General features: G+C 47.2%; 1 protein-coding gene and 1 long non-coding RNA gene across 3 annotated transcripts in view; both read right to left on the bottom strand.

Annotated features, from left to right (window-relative positions):
- Positions 1-19,728, bottom strand: part of LOC119405262 (double-stranded RNA-specific adenosine deaminase) — a 58,087-nt gene extending 38,359 nt beyond the window's left edge. Inside the window, exons 1-3 of the mRNA XM_037672076.1 lie at positions 19,111-19,728; positions 6,077-6,197; positions 278-1,523 (exon numbers count right to left, since the gene is read on the bottom strand). Coding sequence (XP_037528004.1) covers positions 278-1,523; positions 6,077-6,197; positions 19,111-19,368 — 1,625 coding nt within the window. The 5' untranslated portion in view covers positions 19,369-19,728. The remainder of the gene's footprint in view (positions 1-277; positions 1,524-6,076; positions 6,198-19,110) is intronic.
- A 1,806-nt stretch (positions 19,729-21,534) lies between these two features.
- LOC125759837 (uncharacterized) lies at positions 21,535-22,888 on the bottom strand. 2 transcript variants are annotated; one of them, XR_007417544.1, is made up of 4 exons: positions 22,565-22,888; positions 22,240-22,457; positions 21,959-22,175; positions 21,535-21,810 (listed from the first exon to the last, which is right to left on the bottom strand). It is a non-coding gene; the product is annotated as an uncharacterized LOC125759837 (long non-coding RNA). The 2 variants fall into 2 exon arrangements; XR_007417545.1 differs by having other exon boundaries at positions 21,959-22,069.
- Between the last annotated feature and the right edge of the window lie 1,891 nt (positions 22,889-24,779).

Below are 24,779 nucleotides of genomic sequence, written 5' to 3'. Positions count from 1 at the left end.
AAAATGTGCTGCAACCCATGACAGCCCAATCTTGGTACACTTTTCCACATGACACCAGTGTAATGCAGCGAAAGTGAAAGATGCATTCCACACATGACGGATGAAAGCCAGAAAATTTTGAAACTGCTGCTCTTTGTTGTTATTTTCCTTTCGCAGTTTGGGTATGGCCATATTTTGGGACATATGTGGCCGTGCCCGTACATTCGGGAAGATTGCTCAAAATTCAAGGGGGAAGATCGGGGGAGTAGGCAGGTACGATATGAGACATGCCACGTACCTTGGGTTGTGGGGCGGGCCATCCGTCGCCACGATGTCAATCTTGGCCTCGACGTGCTGCATCTGGCCAAACTCGTGAAACGCGCTCACGGGGTTCTTGGTCAAGGACGCGTAGCTCGGGAACTTCGAGATGCTCTGTGGCCCCGGTGGATTGGAAGGCGGCGCCGGTGTGGGCGCGGCCGCGGGCGCCTCTTCCCGCACGGGCCCGTTGGTGCCGGCATCAGTGCCGTTGTTGCTCTGCTGCTGCTGCTGCTGTTGCTGCCCGTAGCTAACCTCTAGCGACTGCGACACCACAGACTGGGTGATCTTGAGGTTGGCTGCCGCGGCCGCCACGGAGGCTGGCGATGCCTGCGGTGGCATGACCCCGCCGTTGGCCGCTGCCATGCCAGCCGCCGCAGCGGCGGCCTGTTGCTGCATCATCATCTGCGCGAAGGTGTTGCTCAGCCGCAGCAGTTCGTGGGGGGGAAGGGGCTGCCTCGCGGGTTTCGGGGGTCCCTTGGGCCCTCCCCGCGGACCGCCTACCCCGTTGGGCCCGGCGGCGACCGCGTTTTCGTCGTCGCCGCCAAAGTCCGGCGGAGCGCCTGCGTCGCGGGGCGACGCCTGCTGCTTGCTGGCAGCCGCAGCTGCCGCGGCGGCCGCGAAGAGGTTGTTCCTTTCCAGGTCGCCGTAGCTGCCCGGCACGAGAGTCCAGGCCGGCGGCGTGTCCCACACCTTGGTGAGGACGCCCCGGTCTTGGAGCCGGTACAGGATGGGGTTCACCTCGCGCTTGTGTTTCAGGCCCAGGGCCTTGACCATGTCCTTGGTGTACACGGGCGTGCCGATGGTGCGCAGGTGCGAAATGACCAGCGCCGTCAGGTCCGTCTGCAAGATGTTGTTGGAGGCCGCCGCCGCTGCAGCGGGAGGTCCCGCCGCGGGCTGTGCCACCGCCAGTGCCGCATTGTTGGCGGTCGTGACGGCGACACTGTTGGGGGCCACCGGCAACAGGGAGTTGGCGCACGGGACGAGCGAGTTGTTGGGCACGGGCGCAACCAGAGCGGAGCCCAGGGGGGGCTGCTGTGGCTGTTGTGGCGACTGCTGCTGCGGTGGAAGAGGTGCGCCGCCCAGCTGCTGAGGAGCCAGGGACGGAGGCGCCGCGAACCTGCCACCTCCGCGGGTGACCACCAGGTTGGGAGGTAGGTTGGGAGGAGGCGAGCTCTCGGGCAGCCGCACCGGCCCCTGTTGCTGCTCATCCTCATTGACCAGCACATCTGAACGTGCAGAGAGCGGTGCGCATGTCGCAGTCAGTGGTGCGTGTAGTGTTCGCCGAGCACTGTGACGTCCGTGACAGGCCAAGAACACAGCAGCAAATGTATATAACAAAACTCGCGTATATGTGCCAGCAATTATCTTACGTGATTTTACCTCACCCGCTTTTTTGTCTTGCCAGCGAAGTTCAGTCTTTGTCAAGCTCAAGCATTGCGGTACGAGCCGAAGATGGCGATAGTGTATGCGAGGTACAAATGACGATACACTGTCTGTCAAAGAATTAGTTTCAGCTTCTGTCAGGCATGTTTTCAACTATCCACACAAGGGGATTCTCAGGACACTTAAAGGCAGATTATCTCCTACTGGCCAATATTCAGACACTGAAGCATGTTCATTAACTCTGAGCCAGTAGATCACGCTGCTGCTCTTGCCTGTGCCACTAGCGAGTGAACTGCTTCTCAAGAGCACAAGTGACGAAAAGCAGGCACAGCATGATTTGTGGAGAAAGAGCTTCCTTTGCATTACTGATCTGTCGTCAACTAAGGTGTCCCAACAGAAACATCACACTTGGTTTGAAATTTCGTACACGTGTTTGACAAGTCTGCTTTCTGCCGGAGAAGTAGTCACTAAATTTCAATACTGTTTAAAAAGTCCCAGGTGCTATTGCGCAAGCATTTATCAGTGGTGTTTGCTGGCAATGTTGACCCAGTATGATTTGAAAAAAAAAAAAAAAAAACTTGCACAAAGAAGCGATTTGTTCATATTTTCATGTTCAACGAACATGAAAATATGAATGGGAACAAAAAATTTCAGCCACGAGGATGCAGCAGTTGAACGTACAGTCAGCATCAAAAGCTTAGAGACCACTAAATCTGGGAAAACTTATTTTTCTCGGCAACTTATGACTGTATTCGGCAGAACTGCATATTACATAAAAAATTTTAGCTCAGCGAGTTGGTTCTTCAAGGAAAACTGGCATTCGCAAAACGATAGACAGGGACACAATGAGACACATTAAGCATATATCTTTGAAAGGCAACGCTTGTGTAAGTGACACGTCCACTGCTTTATTCGATAGTGAGTTGAAATTTTTGCGTGCCTTGTTATAATCTGTGAATTCGCGACAATGTGACCTCATTTGCTTTCACATGTCAGTTTGTGCGCATATATTAAAGAGTGACGAAAAATAAATGTCAGTTAAAAGTTTGCACTCATCCATGTTTGTCTTACTGTGTCCCTGTAACTGTCTTACTCTTAGAATAACAGAGAGCTGAGCTAGTTGGTACGTATTCATTCTAAAAGGAGACAGGGCGTGCAAACACGGACACAAGAAAGAGATCAGGACACCACAAACGCCGACTAACAACAAACGCCGACTTTCTTGTGTCCGTTTTTGCACGCCCTGTCTCCTTTTAGAATGTCTTACTCTGTCCTTTTGCACATACCAGTCTTTCTTGATGCATATTGCATGTTAGCATGTTTTAGAACAGGCCATTTGCCAAAGGGCAGCAGGAATATTTAAGCTTTTCCATGCCTTTCTTCGTCCTTAAACTTTTGACTCTGACTGTACGTGACACGAGCAGTACCTAATGCATGGTGACATATCAGACTACATCTTGCAGATCAGAAGTGTAGCTTTGCAGAGTAGCAACATGAATTTTTCAAGCTGCCATCTTGTGTTGAAATAAGCTACAAACACTTAACCTTGTGGCACTTTGGCAAGTAATCAGTTTCAGCATCAGTACCCAGTTGTGATGCAACCACAAAGGTGCCGACCCTTCTGCTGTGATTACTGTACCTGACACGAGGCCCGCAGCTAGGAATTTGTTCGGGGTGAGGGTGCACTTGCGGAAGGATGTGACTATTTTAGAAAAACACATATTTCCTTTACTTTCGGCAAGACAACCCCTCCATATGAATTTCGGGAGGTGGGGGCCCAGGGAAGCCCCCTGGCTACAGGTCTGCCTGACACGCATATGCAGCCAGCACTGTAATCATATTGTGAGCAAACCATCAGGTGTATCATAACAAATGTTGCATTGTAAAATTGTCCTCCAAACACAGATGACACTGAACCCAGCATTTCGAGACTTTAGTGCCAGAATAACTGTGTTTTTCAGTGCCCATCTTTGCTTTGGACCATCTATTGGAAGTGAGGAAAGAAGTCCTGTGTTAGTACAACTTTGGATGCGTGTGGGGGTACCCCTTTAGATACAATTTGGTTCTCCCATTCGTACTACTCATGAATGTACAGTACGGTCCACTGTTAGAGGGAACACTCCAATGAGCACCTTTGATTTTGCTGGCCCTCTAACAGGAAGCGGACTGGGAAACATTGTTCATACACTGCACGGGTCTGCCAAAAGGAGGCAGAACTGTCAACCACGAGTAGTTTTATGCAAATCTAACCCACTACGTTTTCGCAAGAGAGCGAAATCCAAACTTGACCTGCACGTAAGTGTTCCCTTTAACAGTGGACCCGTCTGTACATCTTAACGGTCACACAGGTCCTGGCTCCAATCTCTAAGTCGATGAACAGAACGAGACTGTTGCAGGGAAACAGAGGAATGTCTCAATAATGCTCCTTTGTCATTTATGAATAGGAGTTACTTGCGAAACATGCCTTCACATTCTCACATTCAACAAGACAGCGATTAATGTTAGCTACAAAAACCGATCACTGCGCAGAGATGACGATGACGACGATCATGCAAGCTTTATTTGGGTCCAGAGAAGACGCAGGGGAGATCCCGCGCCCCCCGTAGGGACTGCCAAGCTGAGATTGGCGACCCGTTCGCGGGCACTCTGTGTGGAGATGGTAGAATGCTGTGCCCCAGGATACAAGGGGAGCATATATGAGAATGTAAGATGTTTCGCCCTATGTAACGTAAGCAAATGTGGTACAGCTGCACATTCAACGCTGCTGTTCATGGGACTAACTTGCTGAAGGTTAGCATCATAGTCGAACACCACTAGCTCGAATGTGCTTTCACTGTCAGGACTGAACCCAGAGCGACTTAGTCCACTTTATGTGGCAGGGCCATCCTGCTCCTTTAACCAAGTCGACTGTCAAGTAGACTCTTTGCATTTGCATACCTGCCAAGTTTGGAGAAACGGAATCCGGGAGATTTACTCAACGGGGGGGGAGGGGTACTGCGATAGCAATTATATGGACATTTGACAGTTATAGAATAGCGTACGCAAAGCTTTGCGTTGGCTTTTCGTGCAACTGCACATGCGTCGTACGCTAACCGCTTGCGGGCTCCCGTTAACAGGCAGTTTTAGAATAGCGTACGCCAAGTTAGCGTTAGCGTTTGCGGCCCGCTATTTCCGTCACTTAACGGGAGCCCGCAAGCGGTTAGCGTATGACGCATGCGCAATTGCGCGAAAAGCCAACGCAAAGCTTTGCGTACGCTATTCTAAATGACGGAAATAGCGGGCCGCAAACGCTAACTTAGCGTACGCTAATCTAAAACTGCCTATTACTGTCAGCGGGATTTTGCGGTCGCCGCTATCTGTACAGAGTCCAAACCGATAACATCGCTTACGCATCGTCTGTTTCACGTGCGAGTGAAAGCGCGCTAGCGCTAGGGACGAACGCGGTTGAAGCAGAGATGAAACGACCCGGCCGTCACCGTCGCGCGAAGGGCACATGCGACAACATCACTCCGCGTGCGAGGCCTGTCGTCGCTTGCTTACCAGTTAGGGGCGCCGTTGAGACGGGGACGGTCGCGATCTCGACAGACATCGGTAACGGCTACCCTTTTAAGTGCTGGTCTCTCCACTTAAAGCAGTAGTGACACAAAATTTTGAAGGCGAGATAACTTGTGGGATAGATTTTTTAAATTGCGTGTAGCGCATCTGTACCCGAAACGTCCCACCTCGCGTCACGACATCAAACAACAGCCACCTGCATCACGAGCTTGTGTTGGCGCCATAATTCTTGCGAGCGCTCTCTCCTAGCGAAAACGGAGCGCATCTTTTTTATGTGCTTATGTACGCATCACAGGCAAGACGTGGCTGCAGCGCTATGACACGTTTGCGTTGGCAGCACTGCGGCACAAAGTGCACAGCTACTTCATGCGCAATGAAACTGAGTTGAACGTTTCTACCATCGTTAAAAAAAAAGAAGAAGAATCCTTTCTACTACGTGGCCAGAAAACTCGATCTGCTCATGTGGCCAGACAAAGCACTGGACGCGCGGGGCAAAACTGGATTTCCGGGAGATTTCTCTATGACCCGTACAACCGGGAGAAACGTTCAAAATCCGGGAGTCTCCCGGGTAATCCGGGAGACTTGGCAGGTATGCATTTATGTATTTCATCTGGATGGCCCACAGTAGCTATGTGTCACATTTGATGTCCACACTTATGTGTGCTGGATCCTTTTTTTTTTCAAAGAACACCCGAGATCCCACAAGTTCAATGACTTTTTCACTCTAGCAGAAGCACTGCTATGCCCTCCCGAGTCGTGGTGGAATGTCAAGTGGAGAACTGTTCTGTAAAACAGATCTCGGAGGTGCCAAATTCGTAAGGAAAAGAAAAAGAAAACTCACCAGACACATCAGTCGCTCCCGTGGGGAAAGGCGGGGGCGGCGAACGGCCGTCTGTGATGGCCAGAGGCTTGCCAGTCGAGTTCTCGTCAGAATGCCCTCTCAACTTATGCCAACCGTCGGCCTGCGAAAGATGTGGCAAGCGACAACCGGTCAGCAATAGCATACACACGTAGGTTCGACCTGCACTGCTCATTACGCACATGAACCTGCCAGTGTTAACATCTCTCAACTAGGGAAATACTACAGTCTACGCCATAAAAGTACAAAAGATTTGCTTTAACAGACCTGCCTTGACAAAGAGGAGAGTCCTTTTGCTGTAGTGCTGGCTAGAGTGCAACACACTCCTCGTTCAGCCACTGTTGACTAACAAAGCTACGACTCCATATCAAGTTTGGAACATGTTTCAATGGGCGACAGCGCCATGGATGCAAAAGAAAGGGTTAGGAACAAAGAAAACATGACACGGTGTGCCATTTTTTCGGAATACTTTTGCCCGTGTCAATGGTACGGTTGTCCATTGACATGGACGTTTCTATGGGCAAATGCGAGCATTTGTGCACTTGTGAGCGAAGGCAAAAGGAAGCCCATTTCTTCAAGTTCTCGTAAAAGGTAGCAGGCATGCATGCAAAAAGGGAGCTATTTCATTGTTGCCCTTTAGGTCAAGTAGAGGGCAACATTTTATTAAGTCATTCCGTACCGTCAGGAAAACAAGTGCTTTTGTAGGTTCCACTAGATCTTTTTTTTTGCTAAGAAAACTACTGCACCTAATATTTTATGTAATACATAAACAAAAAGCAGAATGAATGAACTTTTCACGCATACAAGTTTTATTAACGAGATGTATGTTATGCAAGCAATATAAATTGCCAAATTCAAGATTGCGGGACAAAATTGAACAGAGTTTGTAAAGACACGCTTCCAACTATTAAGGAAAAAAGTATGAGAAATTATAAGACATCCAAAATGTACCGCCGACTAATAGGCACCATCTCTGAAAAATTCGAGACTTTTTTATTGAACAGGACTTCCCCGACAAAATCTTGCTGTAAGCACTACAACGGGGCGTGTCATGCGGCAATGCAGTTTCTCGATGTAAAGCATAGAGTAATGTCGCATGTCTTGCAGTAAACTCTTGTTTTCCGCTTGGTTTTCTAGTCGCACTTGCATTTCTTACAGTTTCTACAAGTTTCCATCCTGGCAGACTGGTGATGAAACGTGAACTGAGACAACCCGAAGCGGAAAGCAAAGCTGATCGATGTTCCGGGCTGGTTTTTATCGTCGTTGCTCTCAGAATGAAAGTCCGACGAAAAGGCAGCATCCTCAGGCTCGCTGCTGCTCATTGAATCAATAAATCAGCCGCAAACACACTGGAATGCCGATATCTGCAATCTTGTGAAGTGCACATGTGTGCCGCATCTGGCGGCGGCCACGTTCACTTTCCACTTGAACGGTCGCGCAAATGAATTCCCACTCTTTCCCGAAATTCGAATACTGGTAGGCTTTGGCTCACAGGCACAGACCTACAGTGCATCGGTGAATGAAATGATGCATTACTGAAAGCACTAGAATTGGTGGCCAGAGAACTTATGGATGCGTGACATATCAGAAAGAAACGAAGTAATTGTGTCAATGATACTTCTATGGTGCTGCGCAACAAAGAAAAATAATTTTTAGATTTGATGTACTGATTTGCATTGTGGTGATATATTCATCTTTTTTTTTAGGTGGTTATAATGGGCAGGGCACTTCTGCATGCCGGCTGTACCGTGTACATATGTAGGAAAGCTTTTCACGATAAAGACAGCTGCGAATTCCTGCTTGTGTGTGTGTATTCTATGTCCCGTAACGAATTTGCGCTATGAAATTTAACACGTACCCTTGTGTGAATTTGCGACAGCTTAACGTAGTGATAAGCCCAGTGCCTTTCCAAATGAGTGAACTTGTTGACATGCAACAACCACATGTGCTCAACTTTCGCGAGTTCGAGGTGGAACAGATTGTCCTTTATGAATGCAGTCTCTTTCAAACTACGCTCTGGTGCCGGGGCACAAAAAGCATGTAAAAAGTTTGTGGGCAGAGCTGCAGGCTAGAGTTCTCAGGCAGTCACCCAGTAAAGATGTAACAATGCACATCCCACAGCAGACACTAGACTAAGGACACAACAATAAATCAACAGAGCTAATTCATCCACGACAGATATTTCTCTTTCCACCATTTGACCACGATGGTCTCGGACAGTGGAAAAACGGACTGCCAGAGCTTACAGAATGCGTAAGAACTCCCTTTCGCAGCTGCACTGCCTGTGATGGATGCAGTTCTTTGAAGTGTCGCGCATCTACGGCATTTTCATTTTGTTTCGTTTTTTTTTCATACCCCCCTTTGCCCTTCCCCAATGTCAAAAATTTTTCACAGTGAAGGAACAGCATAGCCTCGAACTAGTATGACGTCACGATCTTGGCACGCTCCTTCTCGTGCATGGATTGCAATATTTCCCAATGGAAGTTCGCAGCAGTACATGTGTCAGCGTGCAATTATACAACACTAACTTGTTCAATGCGTAACTGCTGTCATGTCAACTAAAGACGAATGGACTACTACAGTGTTGTTTGTATGAAAAAGTAACTTGTAGAAGCAAGAGATATGCAGCCAAACAATGCAAAGTATGTCTTCAGTCATCGAGATTTCGTTGATGAAAGCAGTTCCAGCTGCACAGCCTGACAGTGTGTGAAGACGAATGCATTTTGTTAGTTTTAATGCAACAGGCTACCAGCAGCTGCTTACCACGCTAAATATCTGCAGCAAACTTGCCGAGAGCGCATGTGAATTTCGTCGAATTTCATCACCTTGTAAAAATTAGCAGAGGCTACCTTTCTTGGAAATTTCAAAGCAGCAACTGGCTCCTTGCAGGAAGGACTTCAATTCCGTCGTGTGACCTGACCGTTAGCCTCCTAATTAAAATTTTAAATATTTTAATTTCTACAATTAATGTTGTAATTAATGTCTAGTTGTCCTAAGGTGCCTGCCACCACAGAAAATGTAATTATGAAGGCAGGAAGCAAATACAGCCTTTCCTTTATTTTTGAGGTTTTTCAGACACACTTTTTGAAACACCCAGTATGTATTTTAGCCACAAAGACCACTGTACATCTGATACACTGAATTTGATATTAGACCACAAAATTCCTATCTATGTGCATGAAACTTGGAGTAAATGCAAAACAACCATTTATGATATGGGAGAGCGCTTGAGCCATGTTTGGCTAGGCAGGCCAGTTACAATTCAATTGCAACACCCAAGTTAATTTCAACTTCAAGGTGATCTTGTTCTTGGCAGCTATGAAGTTTACAGGTTGCACTAAATTGCTTTGATGTGGAATGATGTCATGATCATCATCATCAGCCTGTCTACGCCCACTGCAGGGCAAAGGCCTCTCCCATGTTCCTACAATCAAACCGGTCCTGTGCTTTCTGCTGCCAGGTTATACCTACAAACTTCTTAATCTCATCTACCCACATAATTTTCTGTCTCCCCCTCATGCGTTTGCCATCTCTTAGAATCCAGTCAGTTACCCTTAATGACGACCGGTTATCCTGCCGATGTGCTACGTGCCCGGCCCATATCCATTTCTTCTTCTTGATTTCAACTATGATATCCTTAACCCCCGTTTGTTCCCTGACCCACTCTGCTCTCTTCCTGTCTCTTAAGGTTACACCTTAATGATGTAGGAGCTTGCAAAAAAAAAAAAAGAAAGAAAGAAAGATGTTGTTAATCCCACTTTGTCCCTATTTTCCCACTTTTTCTGCATCTTTTCCATTCCAGTAGCACATTTCAAAGCAGCCTTTAAATGTGGATGTGAGACTTTAATAATGAAAATACAATTACACTATGGCATATCGTAGCACACGCTGGGTGAAAAGACAAACATGAAAACAAAAGGACAACACAAGCGCTGAAAGTGCTTTTGTGTTCATCTTTTCACCAGGTGTGTGTTGCCACACGCTGTAATGATCCAGCAACTAGCCCACCAGTACATTTTATGCAATTACACATATTAATCACTTGCCTACGTGTGTAACTCCCAGATTTCCAATTTGAGATGCCTTATTTAATGAATGAATTTGTCTTTCAGTAAAGGGACCGACAACGAATTCTTATGGTACCTGTTTTCTATAGTACAACTGAAAGCTTATAGGCCAGAGTGCCTAACCCTGGAACGATAACGCCGAAAACGCCACGATATATATTTATAATCAGAATTTTTTTACTTGTGGCGAATGTGAAGCCTTACACATAACACATGCTACAAACAGTGGGCAGTGAGTACGGCAGTGGTTTGTGTGCTGCACGCACATGCGCCACTTCTCAGTGTCAACTCCTTTGATCTTGTAAACACCACAGAATAGAGCGGCGATGGATAATAATGTACATTCTCCAATTTTGAGCCTTCATAGTGGTGCACATGAAAGCGTTGGACCACAGACAGCAACGTGAACAACTCCATAATCCAGCTTCAAGGCTCTTCCACTAGGCTGTGCGGCATATACAGTTTATTTATTTTTCTTTAGATTTTTAAACGTGATTTAAAAATATCAATTCTACTCAGATCGCGAAAAGAATGCTTGAATTTGTCACTATAATTTACCATCTTTTAATTTACACCAGTATGTAATCACACGTTCCGCCTCTTTAAAAAAGAATGTGTGCATCCAGGAAAATAAGTTCTCGGCTGGCAATGGAAAGTTAACTTCGACAACACCTGTTCTGCCTGCTTACCCTCGTGTTTATGTTGCAGCTGTTTCGTCCAATGTAGGTTTCATGCAGTCCAATGGCAAATGCTCAACATCAAATTTGCAAAGAATATACCGATTTTAAAGGCATATCCACCAGCTGCTTTTTTTTTAGACTTCCATAATTCCTGTAGATTTTTTTTTCTCACACAAATACATACGAACCCTCGTACGTATACGAATTTAGCTTTGTTTCACGATTTAACAAATACTGTGTCAAGTTTCATTAAAAGTATCAGTTGTCGGTCCCTCAACTTTTCATAAGTTGAAAGTCTTCAGATTGTGGAATGACGCTACAGGAGAAGCGTTAAGCAAGGCCAAAGAGGCGCTCCTGAAGTAGCCCAAATGTTGCTGAAGAAGTCACTGTAATGCGAAGGTTGTGGGTTTGCATCCAATTAGTGCAAGAAGGGAAGACAGAAGAGAAAAACATTGAGGAAGGACCCAGCACCAAGAGTGGTGGATCGTGCCTGCACTTGGTGCTAAATGTTTCTTTGCCTTGTCCATCATCCTTTCTTGCACTAGATAGATACTTCTCAAGTCGGTAATTCATACTAGCTAGCTCAACTGTTATCGGTAATGTGGGTTTGGTCCCTACCAGGAACAGGTCTTTCTTGTCCACTTTCATTGTTTATTATGTCATAATTAGTGAACTTCAACTAGAAACTATTAATAATGTCCCTTTTGCTTTCTTTGACTTTGTTACCTGTCGGCTTCATATGGCTGTGCCTATCAAAAACCGGACCCCACGGCCACGAGTGAACCTCCTTATGAGTAATGTAAGTAACGTGTTGCATGTGATAATCTGTCTAAGGCTGCTGCTGAGTGTGCCATGTGCATAAAAAGTTAATCACAGTCAATAAAGCCAATACGTATTCACAACAGGTGTGTGCTCAGGCCAAGATTAAATTCCTCACTGCCTCTTTCAATGCTCGGTGTTGTGTACCGGCAATTTTTACCAAGGTAGAAAGCGTGTGAACAATGGTGCATTTTGATAACTCCTGCTTAATTACAAGCCGTGTGCAAAAGTTCTTCAAAGAAAATCTCTAAATCCATTACTACGGCTGTGCTTGCTGCGCCACCGACGTTCTTAGCAATTTTCTTAAAGGGACACTAAAGAGAAACAATGAATTGGCTTAGATTGTTAAAGTGTGCTCGGAGAACTCTTGTGTAGTTTATTTCACCACCATAGGTTTATTATTAGAGGAGAAAACCAAGTTCAAAGTTTCATTTTTAAATTTCGCGCTGAACTTTGTAATTCGTGATGTGAAAGATTTCAAAGAGAATTTAACGTATTTTGGCGCCACTGGCTCGACGAAATTTCCACAAACTCGTTATCTCAAGTCTCTGGCCCTTTCAGAGGACAATGTACTTCGATTTAACTGATTAGGAACTACGTAGGCCCAAGCAGGCGCCGTCAAAAATATGTGACATCACGGAAAATGGTGCGGGAATTCCAAGGTGGCGTCGCCACCTGTGTTTTCTTTTTGCGCGTTTTCTCGCTTATTAAGCGTCTTCTCGCAATAAGCGTGGTGTTTTTGGTATCATGGAACACTACTTTACTATTGCGAGAAAAATCGTTTTGCTCTTTAGTGTCCCTTTAGTGTTTTGGAAATTGATGTTGCAATGCTAAGGCTGTTTTGACAGCACTGATGTGATGTAAAAATTTTGCAAAGGTACTGCAGTTGAACGAAATGCCACAAGGTGTCACAACAGCTCCAGTAAACCGTAAAAACAAACGCTGAGATGTCTATGGGTAAACAAAAAAATAGCAAATTCTAACCTCATGCGTCAACAAACTTATGTAATTTAGCAAACAGAGCTGAAATATAAAGCTGTCAAAATTGCATCTTCCCTCAATGGCTTTTTGTACATCCTCAAGTGTTGTTTCATAAACAGAAACTTGCCCAATGACTGGGAAAAGCGGATTTCATGCATTTTGGCAGTTAAAGTAGCAGCTAAAGAAGTGCTTCAATTGCATCTTTCTTGCGTCAAGCAGAACGAGTGTGTTTTTGTAGGTGGCACCGATGTGCACGGTATTTTGCAAAAACACACATATCTTTTCAAGCTAAACCTGTGCTCGAGACGTTCTTTAAAATGATCACTTAAAACACAAAGGGGCTATTTAATTGATCACACCGCATCTAGAAGCTATCATTCTAGCTTTTGTTCCATTCATGTACACTATACTTTTCGCACAATGCTGCTGTGAAAGTGATTGATGTGTTTCCAATTCTCCACATGCCGGAATTTCATTCAGTAGGAGACCTCTGTGCAATGTTTTCGCGCTATGCCGACAAATTTTTGTTTTTCTGCTTCAAGAAGGCCTCATGGCGAAGCTATTGCAATAACGTGTGCACTGTAAGGTTTGAAAGCTTATAAAAATAAACAAAGCAATTATACTTTTTGAGAGCCGTTTCCACGTGAAATAGAACTAGCATGCGCGCTACTAGCTTTTTACTTAAAATGTTACTTTTGAGGAATAGTAGCAAGAAGCATTTACATTTGCACAAGAATTGCAGGTTTGCCGAAATTGCCTGACACAGGTCAACTTGCACACTTTCATGAATAATGAATGTTTCAATGTGTGCAGGCTGTTCTACGTTTGCTTCATTTTAGTGCCATGACACGAGGCACCACGGAAGTGTGTGGTGGCGGGACTCAATATCCTTCAAGAAGGACCTCGGATGATAGAGACTGCTTTGTTTTGAGTCAACTTATTCAGCGGAAATGGGTTGGCTCCGCTCAATCTGGACAGCTTCACATTTAGTTCCAAGTCAGCTCTGGCAGTTTGTTAAGCCTGCACAGTTTTAAACGTCAGAACCACAAAAGCAAGATTTCTGAAGATTGCAATTCAGCCTACCAAGCCAAAGATGACTGTTGTCCAGCACAACTTTGCACTTAGATTCACGCGATTGCGATCTATGAATACAGCCATATGTCTGCAAATCAGCCGCAGAGTAACTGAAGCGCCTTCTCATCTGGATGTGTTTCCTGTACGGCCACCATGAAAAGCCTGAAGGAGTGAAGTTCAATTTGCTAAAGCGAGAATTTAGACGTTTTAGACATTTTATTGATGTAAAGCTTGCAAGAACATACTGTATCACAACTCAGAGAGCAAGTTGTAATGCAATAGGCCATTGTTGACGGGTGTAACACGTTCAGTAAAAGCTAATACGGTGCAAACTAATATGCTCACACGGGGCAATCTTTATAGCAATCTAGCCCGATAGGGTTCAAGTTTCTTTATCGTGATTGGCTCACTGCACAAGATGCGGAAGACAGCCAAACACCACCAAGAAATTCAATCCTGATCAGCACTCGATTGTTATCGAAAATGCCTGTGTGACAGCTGCATTCCACTAATCATTGTGTCAGTATGATGTAGGCACTTCTTTAACATTCTACTATTATCTTGTTATCCATCTGTCACAGTTCGCCTGCCTCGGCAACAACAGTGGCACAGTGCCAAGTACACGGCATGCACTCTCACAATTAGAATTACAGATCAATTAAGACATGGATAGTATCTTAAAAGCCAACCTATCAGTGCATCTAAAGTGATTAGTAATTCGGGATGCCCACACGATCACTGTTCATTCAGCGGAATAATTCTTGGTCCGTGGATGTGACCTTGGCAGCCCCAAGATCAAGCTGCACGTTTTGACGAGCCGGTGGTGCGACTGCCGGTGACAGACACCCCAAACCCGAGACTCTGGTGCAGTTTGGTGCAATTTATGCTGATTTTATCAGGCTGGTGTAGTAAATTCAATTTGGCACAGTTTGGCGCAGTTGGTGCAAGAGTGGAATCACTGGCAATAACTATGGCCCTGCCCCTAAAAAATGTGTTTAGACAGTCTATAGACAGTCTATAAACTGTCTAAACCCATTTTTAGACAGTGTATAGACTGTCTAAATACATTTTTATAAGGATGGACAGTCGTTCCGGCACAACCCAAAGAAAGGTTCGAAGTACTCATAAATGCAGCTGTTGAAAAAATTTCAGAAACATATGGAAAATGACTGAAATGTGAAGGAATAAACACAGTTATCCAACGAACAGAGCCGTTGTGTGAACAGGCCAGTGGCCAGGTGAAAGTCGCGAGATGATTGGCCAACAATAAGTTTTGCCAACGACTGTCACTGCTGATCGACAAATGAGTGTTGGCATTTACTTAGTCATTATAACGTAAGGCAATGCGCAAAGAAACAGCGACACAGGGATCATGACACAACAACCTTGCCTCCCTGTTTCCTTGCGCTGAGTTGCACATTTCATTGGCTATAAACAAAGTGGTCTACCTCGCCACTTAACTTAAAGGGACACTGAAGAGGAACACTGAATTGGTTTAGATTGATAAACTGTGCTCGGAGAACTCTTGTGTAGTTTATTTCACCACCATAGGTTTATTATTAGAGGAGAAAACCAAGTTCAAAGTTTCATTTTTAATTTCATGCCGAACTTTGTAATTCGCGACGTAAAAGACTTCGAAGAGCATTTAACGTATTTTGGTGCCACTGGCTCGACAAAATTTCCACAAACTCGTTATGTCAAGTCTCTGGCCCCTTCAGAGGACAATGTACTTCGATTTAGCCGATTAGGAACTACGTAGGCCCAAGCAGGCGCAGTCAAAAATATGTGATGTCACGGCAAATGGTGCGCGAATTCCAAGGTGGCGTCGCCACCTGTATTTTCTTTTTGCGCGTTTTCTCGCTTATTAAACGTCTTCGCGCAGAAAGAGTGGTGTTTTTGGTATCGTGGAAGACTACTTTACTAATGCGAGAAAAATCGTTTTGCTCTTTAGTGTCCCTTTAATCTCATTTAAAAGTTGCAACTAAGCTAAACAGCAAACTTAGCTTGTAAACAAAAAAGATAGAAAAAAAATGTTGCATGGATGTGGCATTGTGTGTTCCTGTCCAAGTAAACACTAGCACATTATCTAACCAAAAAGACATCTGCGTATTTACGCAGAAAGAAAGAAGTGCACCCGTGAAAATGAAACTTATCTGAGCGAGACAAAACACCCAAGGTACCACAGTGCAGAATATCAGTGTGTGAACAGTAGCTATCACGCCCAGGAGCTTTGATATCGCGCCATGAAAGATTTGAACAAAGAAACTGATATTCTAGTCACACTACTAGCATTCTTAGTCTTCGTTTTGCATCTGTGAACCTTGGAGCAACACTTTGCGTGCATCTAGAGGGAAAACGTTGACCATGCAAACAAAATGGTATGCCATGTAGCAAGCATCACTGCCTTGTCCCATTTTCTCGCCACTGGCTTCTCGTGTATGGTGGCGAAGCCAACTAAAGCAGGAACCATCTTCGCGCTTATCGCGGAGACTGCCACTGCGGTTTTTGCACATTTGCGAGTATCTAGTGGAAAACTTGAATTGTTCCTGGAGCCAGTCCGCACAGGGGAAAACAATGCAAGCTAGCGGTGGCACCAGGATGTTTTTCTTTTTTATTGGGGGGAGGGGGGGGGGGGGCGTTTCCCCCATTAGTAAACAGTATTTGTGAAACGATGTTCCCGTTCAATCACGCTGATTCAGCAAAACAAAACGTAGATTAGGCGGCCCACTGCGATGCGCCCGATTTTCTGCGTTGTCATTGGCTTCCCGCCCATAGCGCATGCGTCACAATCTTTCGGACGATGTTTTAGCGTGGTTCAGTGCTCCGTACGATACAAAAAAAAGTAAAAATGTCGCAATTGCGAAGGGGCCGACGGCCGACTTTACGCCACCGCGAAATTCGCAAATCAAAATCGCTCCGTGTGAAATAAAAACAGGCTTTACGCTTACTGTACCCGCAGGCATATTTTTAGAGCTGCGCGTGACGGTGTGGAAGGATATTAGAAAAGCCGATACACTAAAGAAAAAAACAGGTCAGCTCGTATCAGACGGGGTAACGAGTGAATTGCGCCACAAACGTCGAGCAGGCGCTGTATACTAGAAGTTAAAAAAAAAAAATGTAAGTAAAACGGCAGTGCAGCGCAGCGCGGTCACAGCCCCGCGATAAAACGACGCGGGCCCCGAAGACACAGCAACGCTTGCGAAACGAGCGCTGCTGCTGCTGCGAAAAGGAAATCAAGAGGCGCCGGGAGAAATAAGGAAAGAAGGAAGAGGGAAAGAGAAAGAAACAAGGGAAAATAAAATTAGGGAGGGCAAAAGGAAGCTACGAGCAACTATCGACCAAGCCCGCTCCGGAGCAGCAGCGGGCGCAGGCTGTGGAGGACTTTCATCAAAGTCCACACGACGATCAGATGCGCTAGCGTAGTACGCGATCTATCTAGCACGGGAAGGCTGTCTTGTATTCCATTTTTGGTGGCTCCGTATTAAAAAAACGCCGGAGACATAGAAACACACCGAGGTAGTGTGCGTGTGTGGGCAGGCGAAATGTCGTGCAGCACGAAGCGGTTTCTCCGCGATTAACGAAAAAAAAAAAGAAAAATGCGCTTCGCCGTGACTTCACGGCGATTCTGGTCGTTTTGTTTCGGGTTCTCTTCCGCGCTTCCCCACCGGCAGCTTACACGATTGCGTTATTATTTTGATATCTCCCGCCCCCTCTCTCGTAAGTTTATAAGTGCAGGCGGTGCTATTCGTGCTGGCTCGACAAAAACACGGCCCGCTGCAAAAGCGGCGCGCCAGCGATGTGCTGCAACGGCGGAAAACACCGGCCCGTTGATAGAAGAAAAGCGAAAAAAAAAAAAGTTTAAAAAACGGCTTTTCGTTACGTAGTTGTATTCGAGCGCATCAACCTTTCGCGTGGTAACAGGTTCGCACCGCAACCGATGGATCACGGAGCGGAGAAAGCGTGTCAATAAAAAAAACGAAAAAAAGAAAACATTGCGCCGAAGACGCTAGCTGTCTTTGTCACTTCGGAGGAATCGCGCGAACGGTTGGGGAAAAAGAAACGATCCTAGCATCTTAACGAGGTCCTTCCTCCGCACCGAGAGAGCAGGTCGGCTGCGACTTTACAAAAGCGAAACCTGCAACCGAGTTGCGTCTGACAGCGAACGACTCACAGCGAGACGATGCGCGAGATAGGCCTAGTGACCGCTCTCCTGTCGCCACTACTGCGGGACGAGGACCGGGCGATCAAAGGAGTGGGGGAGACAAAAGCCGTGCGCGCGTACTCGGCGCGTTTGTGCGTGCCGAAATTTGACGGAACGTCAAATAGCGACCGTTCATTAGTAGCGCGCTTGACGTTACAAACGCGGCGAGAAACGGAGAGGCGAGCGAGCTCATCGGGGATGGAAGCTAGTTGCCGCGCCAGCCGTCAAAAAAAGCGGCGGCACAGCGCCGCTGTCTCGCCCGCCGGTATCGACTGGCTCCCGAGCGCGCTACTATATCGTGTCTGCGATGTTCCAGAGCATATCTCGATGCGCACGTCAACTCAGATGTGCGCACGTAGCACGTTACGTGGTGCCGCTATTTGTTTATATTTTGCTCGTCGGTCGATCCCACACGCGCAACCACAAAGGATCGACGATGGGCCTCGCTACTGGGACGGACGGTCGGCCAGCTGTCGCGAGTGCGAGCCTCCCCGAGTTGGGGAGGGTGGGGGAATCAAAAGAACAAAAAGAATACGCTGTTTCGTACAGCCATCTATACTAAATGTAGCGCCGTGGCAAACGAGGTTTTCGAGCATATCGGTACAAGAGCGACGACTCCGAGAAAAAGGACGGTGGGAGGGTTCGCTCCACGAAATCGCGATCCGAAAAACACGGTCGCTGGACGCGCGCGGGAGCCGACGCGAAAACTCCATCCAAAACATTAAGGCACGGAACGGCCGGGTGGGAGAAAGAGGGGAGGTATCCATTCATCGATTTTTCGGAGCCAGGAGAGCGGAGCCCGCCTGGTTTGCCTGCCTGCCTGCGCGCTCGGCAACGGCCCACATGAACGTCAGACGGAGGGCAGGAAAGAAACAAAGAATGAAAAAAATTAACGACACGAAAATCTCGCCACGGCTTGGTCGGTAGACGGCACGAGGTAGCGGCAAAGGTTGGCTAGCCGCGTCGGAGTCTACGACGCGAGACTTCAATGAGATGCACTTTTCTCCGGCGAAAAATGGGATCAGACAAAAGGGCCCGGTGACACTCGCCGCCTGCGCCGTCCGCGTCCCCCCAGCCCTGCCGGTCCGGAACTTTTTCACCGCCGGCGTGCGACTGCAGGCCTCGCGGGCGCGGAACGGAGCAGGGCGAAAACAAGCGAGAAAAAAGCGGGTCAACAAAGCGTCACACACTCACCGCGGCTCCGTCGTTCGGATAGCCGATCGAGTATTGCTGTTCAATGCGACTACCAGCCGAACCAGCTTCCCTCCATGTCGGCGGACTTTCGACCACTTTCTGCAGCACGCCGTCCCTTTGCAGCCGGTAGAGCACACTGTTGATTGTCTTCTTGGGTTGCTTGATCACGCGACAAAGGTCCACGGTGCGCACATTTTCGCCGGGATGCGAATGGAAGTAATTCAGCAGCTGAGTACGGACATCCCAAACGTCCACCATGTTTGTTTGGGACCCCCCCTATGAGCGGAAGGAAAAAAAATAATAAAGTGCTGCCTCCTTGGTGGCGCTGCGGGCAGCAGTGGTGGCTTGCTTGCTGGGCGCTTCTTCTCCGCGGTGGGTGCGACAAAGCGAGGCGCACAAAGGGGGGAGGACGAAGCCCGCCGCGCGCGTTTTTCGGCGTGGGAAATGGACAAGCGTGCACCGATTCAGCGCCGGCCTAGCCCACCCGAGGCTAGCCCCGGTGCCCAGAGGATCCCACCTCGCATGGCGAGCTTTTCGTCCACCGCTCGCTGCTGCTGACCGTTCGTTGCTGCGGGAGCGGCGGCGGCGGCCGACGCAGAAGCTCGCGACGAGGAGGAAGGCAAAACAGAAAGAGAAAGCGAGCCGATTCGGTGGATTCGCACGCGAGCCAAGACGAGCCGCAGGTGAACAAAGGAACAGAGTTATGGCCGCGTTCCCGCGATGGCGCTAGCGTAGCTAGCGTACGCTTTGTGAGCATCATTTCTTTATGAAGTAAATATCAAATCCTGAGGCGATGGTAATCTCTGAGGTCTCATGTTTGTAGTTCGGAGGTAGACGCAATGGATGGACAAATCACTAATTTCTAGCTGCATTTCAAGCCGAGGCGCAGGCATGAAAGGAACCATTCGCCAGTTATGGCGGCATTCACACGAGGACGCTAATATACGCTCTATTAGTATCATATCTCTAGGAAGTAATAAAAAAAACCAGAGGCATTTGCAATCTCTGAGGCCATAGGTTTATAGCTTCAAAGAGAGTCAGACGCATAGAGTTTCATACAATTATTGTAAGAAACTCTATGGTCAGACGTAATGCACGGGTGACGTTGTTTTTCTATTGTAGCTCTGTTTGAAGTCTCACAAACAATAAAGTATTGGTGTAATTTTGTTCGATGCTGATGTTTTACCGTCGTATCTAGAACTGTTTTCCCTTCCCCGATTTTTCAGCGGCTTTCGCGCGTCGTTCTGCTGCTCCAGCACACAGAAGCGTAGCCTTCGAGATTTGCTTTTATGTTTTTCATTTCCCGAGTTTTCACCGACTCATTCTCGATAACTTCATATCTTAGAAGGCGACCAAGGGTTACCGGCTTGCACATTTTAGAATATCATAGTTCAAAATTCTAAAAACAGCCTCTGAGACGGCCTACAGCCTCCGAGCATAGCCAAGACTGCAACGAGACGCTGCTGTCTCGGAGGCAATGTTTTCGCTGTGGTTGTTTTCATTGATGCCGCATAAGGACGCCACTGTATGTATCTGCTGCGAATAGCTAAAACATGAAACTACGTCCCAGTCAGCGTTATGAAACCTTCAGAAGTTCAGAGTATGGTTAAAATGATGTTCACGTGTATGTTATGCGGTAAAGAAACTACGACAGCGACAAATGAGGTGGAAAGCCTGCTGATACAAACGGCTAACGCCGGTTTCTGCGACAACAACGCTGCTGCTGCTACGTGTATCAGTATCACTGCGTAGTCGACCGCATCTTCTTGATGTGAGTGGGTAGCGACAAGCAATGTCATGATACTGGAAAGCGCAAAGCTGACAGAAAGAGGACATGAAAAGATTAGACAGAACTTTCACAGTTTTACGCACGCTCACAAGCGTTTTACCGCTAATGTGGGCAGCGCCAGGTGGCAATGGCGTGACGCGTGGTGGTATCCCAAGCAACATTTTATCCTTGGCAAAATGTCGGCCTGACGTCGCTGGCCAACTGCACTGTCGTTGGCCCAACCTTGGCACCCGATGTAGGGCCGGTCTCGGGGATTGACATTGGCCTCATGTGGGCCTGCGTCGGCACCCAATGTAGGCCCGTCCACTGTGGCCGACGAGGCCGAGTGCATGCCGCTCGCGGGTTGACTAATGCCCGACCTTACATAAGCGTCGATTTACCGACGGCCGTGGGTCGGTTGCGGACGTTTCTCGCTAGTATTGCTCTGCTTTTTTTTTTTCTTATTTTTTGTGCGTGTTCTAACAAAACGCATCAATTGTTTTTCTGGTGTGTTGATGCGTGTCGTATTTAATGTGAACGGGCAGTTTATAGAGGCGTTTAACTCTATCTGAATTAATTACGGGCAGAGTGCACATGTAAGACGGAATTAAACGCCTCTAACGGTCTGCAAAGAAAGACGTGAATATAAGTTTTCTCTCTTTAGATCTTTATTTTGCAATTGTATAGATGCACTAATTTTCCATGCAACATTGTTCGCACGGAGTGTTTGCATCAGCCCTTGTGCAACGCAACCGTACAGTCCATGTGATCACGGCATGATAACGCTGACATATATAAATATAAAGACGGACGGCATTCCTGTTGGATCGGCTCCCTTCTTTCGGCCACTTCTCGTGCTCTTGGCCCTGTGCGCAGATGCGACGTTTTACCGTCGAGATGTTAGACTTGCATTTTTCTTCTGTCGGGAAAAACTGAAAGAAACAACAATGAATAATACTGTGAGAAAGGTAGACTATTTACTTGACCAGTTGCACAGACATGTCGCGTCTAGAAACTCTATTCACACAACTAAACAAAATAATTTTGTCGCTGCACAAATAAGAAAAACACTGCACTTACAATAAATGCGAGTGTGCTGAAATTCCGAGAAGTGCTTCAAGCTCCACAGCGCACAGACTAGATAATATGTGGAGAGAGGATGGATCGAGGTTTTCGTTGTTGGCTATGTCACTGGAAAACAAATGGTACAATAAATAGATTAATGAGAACACAATCTTACCTTCAAAGCGGCCGCGGGCCAGTCACATATATTGTGCAGTAGGCATTTACAGCACACCTGCGACCAAATTCAATGTGAAAAGCGATTGCGTGAGACTTTCGTAACCAAGCATGCATCTTACCAGAGTTCTTTTCAGTTGGCGAGAGCAGCGCAGCACGCTATTCACACTACAGTCCTTGTTGCAGGGTTCCCTAGAGAAAACGGCAAAATATGTCACGGTCTTACAATAAGATGCCACAAATAAAAAACAAGAAAATCTGACATATTTGCCCGTCAACGAAGTCTTGGGTCCACGGACAAATATAACCGCCGTTCGCCTGAACATTTCTGATCTGCCAGCTAGAAGAGACGACCAGATTGACGCATCAATTGTGCAAATAAAATTTGATTTTGTCGCTAGACAAAACTCACCATGCGATACAGCGAGGAAATAAAATGCCACTTACGAGTTCGCTTCAAATCCTCGGCAATGGGAGAAGGCCGCCTCCAGGATCAAGGCAAACGAAATGCCTCTGAGTGCTTGCCCGTCTCTGTGCAGTGTGTTTCAGCACGTCCTCGCTCGAAAGAGCTACAATTTGGCGGGAACTGACGCATGGAGCTTGCTCCCCTCCCCAGCGCTGTGACAAAGAAAAAAAAAGAAAACGCGAGAGGTGCGGGGTCCGGCGCCCCGCTATGGTAGCCCCGCTGCACGCCCCGCCTCCCTCTTAACACGACGGAGACCGGCACATACCGTTCCTCCTTTCAGGCCTTGTCATTCTTTCTGGGAGAGAGATCTCACCACTTTTTTTTTTTCGGAGGAACGCACGTGTTGCTTATATCAGCTCTTTCGGGTGAGAAAAAAAAGGAGCGGGAAATTTCGACTGAAGCACATGGATGGATGGATGGATGAAAGAACTTTATTGAGGTCCAATAGGTCGTGCTAGTTTCCTAGCCCGAAGCGGGCCGCTCCCACGTTGGGACCGAAAGACCTAGTCTTTCGGCCGCTTCGCGGGCCCGTTGGACTGCCCATAATTGTCCCTCTAATGTCGGACTGCGCAGAGCTGCGTCCCACCGCTCTTCAGTGTTTTCCTTGTCGCTGCGTAACGCGGAGCAACGCCAGAGCATATGAGTGAGATCTATTGTTTCGTGGCATGTTTGGCATGTTGTAGGAGTAGAGAACTCCGGATAAATCTTGGTAATTAAGAGCGGGTTCGGATAGGTTCTTGTTTGTAAGAGCCTTAGTGTAATGGCCTGTGCTCGATTAGTTTACTGTGTGGAGGGGGGAAGACCCTGCGTCCTAGGTAAAAGTGCTTTGTTAGCTCGTTGTAAGAGAGGAGGTGATCCCTGCATTCTGAAACCTCAGCATCTTCTTGCCTTGTGGCTGCACGGTTGGCAAGTCCTCGTGCAGCATTGTGGGCAGATTCGTTGAGGTTCGCGGGAGCACCGTTGATTTCTCCCATGTGAGCAGGAAACCAGATGATCGTGTGTGGTTTGATTACCTTTCCCTTGAGAATTGCCAGAGCCTGTCTGGAAATAACTCCTTTGGCAAATGCTCGGACGGCTGCCCTAGAATCGCTGTGGATCCTCGATCTATTTGGGTCTAAAAGCGCCAGTGCGATGGCTACTTGCTCAGCAATTTCTGATTCTGTGGTGTAGGTGGAAGCCGAGTTGACGAGTTCACCTTCGCCGTTCACAAGTACTACTGTGAAGGCTCGTTTATTGGACATGAAAGCCGCGTCGACAAACGAGCATTCTTCAGCCTGATTTTTAGCTTTTTCTAGCAGGGCTTTGGCTCTGGCTTGCCTTCTGCTCACATTATGAATGGGGTGAACATTCCTTGGAACAGGCAGAACTGTTATATTCTCCCTCAAATCGTTGGGAATTTCTTTATGGTTGTTATCTATTGCTGTTATTGGTATACCAATCCGTGTGAGGATGTGCCGTCCTGATCGCGTGGTGGAGAGTCTAATGAACTGGGCTCTTTCTTGTGCCTCTGCTATTTCTTCCACTGTATTGTGCATCCCGAGCTGCATGAGCCTGTCAGTCTCGGTGTAGACAGGTAGCCCAAGAGCTACCTTGATTACCTTCCTTAACAATACATTTAGTTTGTCTCTTTCGGATCTCTGCCACTCGTGCATGGCTGCTACGTAGGCGAAGTGACATAGCACAAAGGCGTGAACTAGTCTTACGACGTTGTCTTCTCCAAGCCCTTGTCGGCGGTTAGTCACTCTTTTAATGAGCCTGATTGCGTTGTCCACTTTCTTAGCGATACGTTGTATTGTTTGATTATTGGAGCCGTTGGATTCTATCACCAAGCCCAGGACCCGGATAGAATTAACTCTTGGGATGACGCTTCCGCTCTTGGTATAGACCGTGATCTCGTTCTCCTCTGGAGGAATCCAGCCCCTGGGTTTGCGGCCTCTTCTCTTAGGTCTGTATAACAGGAGTTCCGATTTCTTGGGTGAGCATCGCAGTCCCGTTGGAATGAGGTACTCTTCAGTGACGTTAACGGCTTCTTGTAATTTTTCTTCTATTTCTCCGTCGCTGCCTCCAGTACACCATATCGTGACGTCGTCCGCGTAAATCGTGTACTCTATGCCTTCGATATCTTCGAGTCTTTTGGCGAGACCTATCATACAGATATTGAAAAGGGTAGGCGAGATGACCGCTCCTTGGGGTGTA

Source organism: Rhipicephalus sanguineus, chromosome 9, assembly GCF_013339695.2.
Source record: "Rhipicephalus sanguineus isolate Rsan-2018 chromosome 9, BIME_Rsan_1.4, whole genome shotgun sequence".
Classification (NCBI taxonomy): domain Eukaryota; kingdom Metazoa; phylum Arthropoda; class Arachnida; order Ixodida; family Ixodidae; genus Rhipicephalus; species Rhipicephalus sanguineus.
Note: the sequence above shows the minus strand (reverse complement) of the source record. Positions and strands in the feature narration are given on the sequence as shown.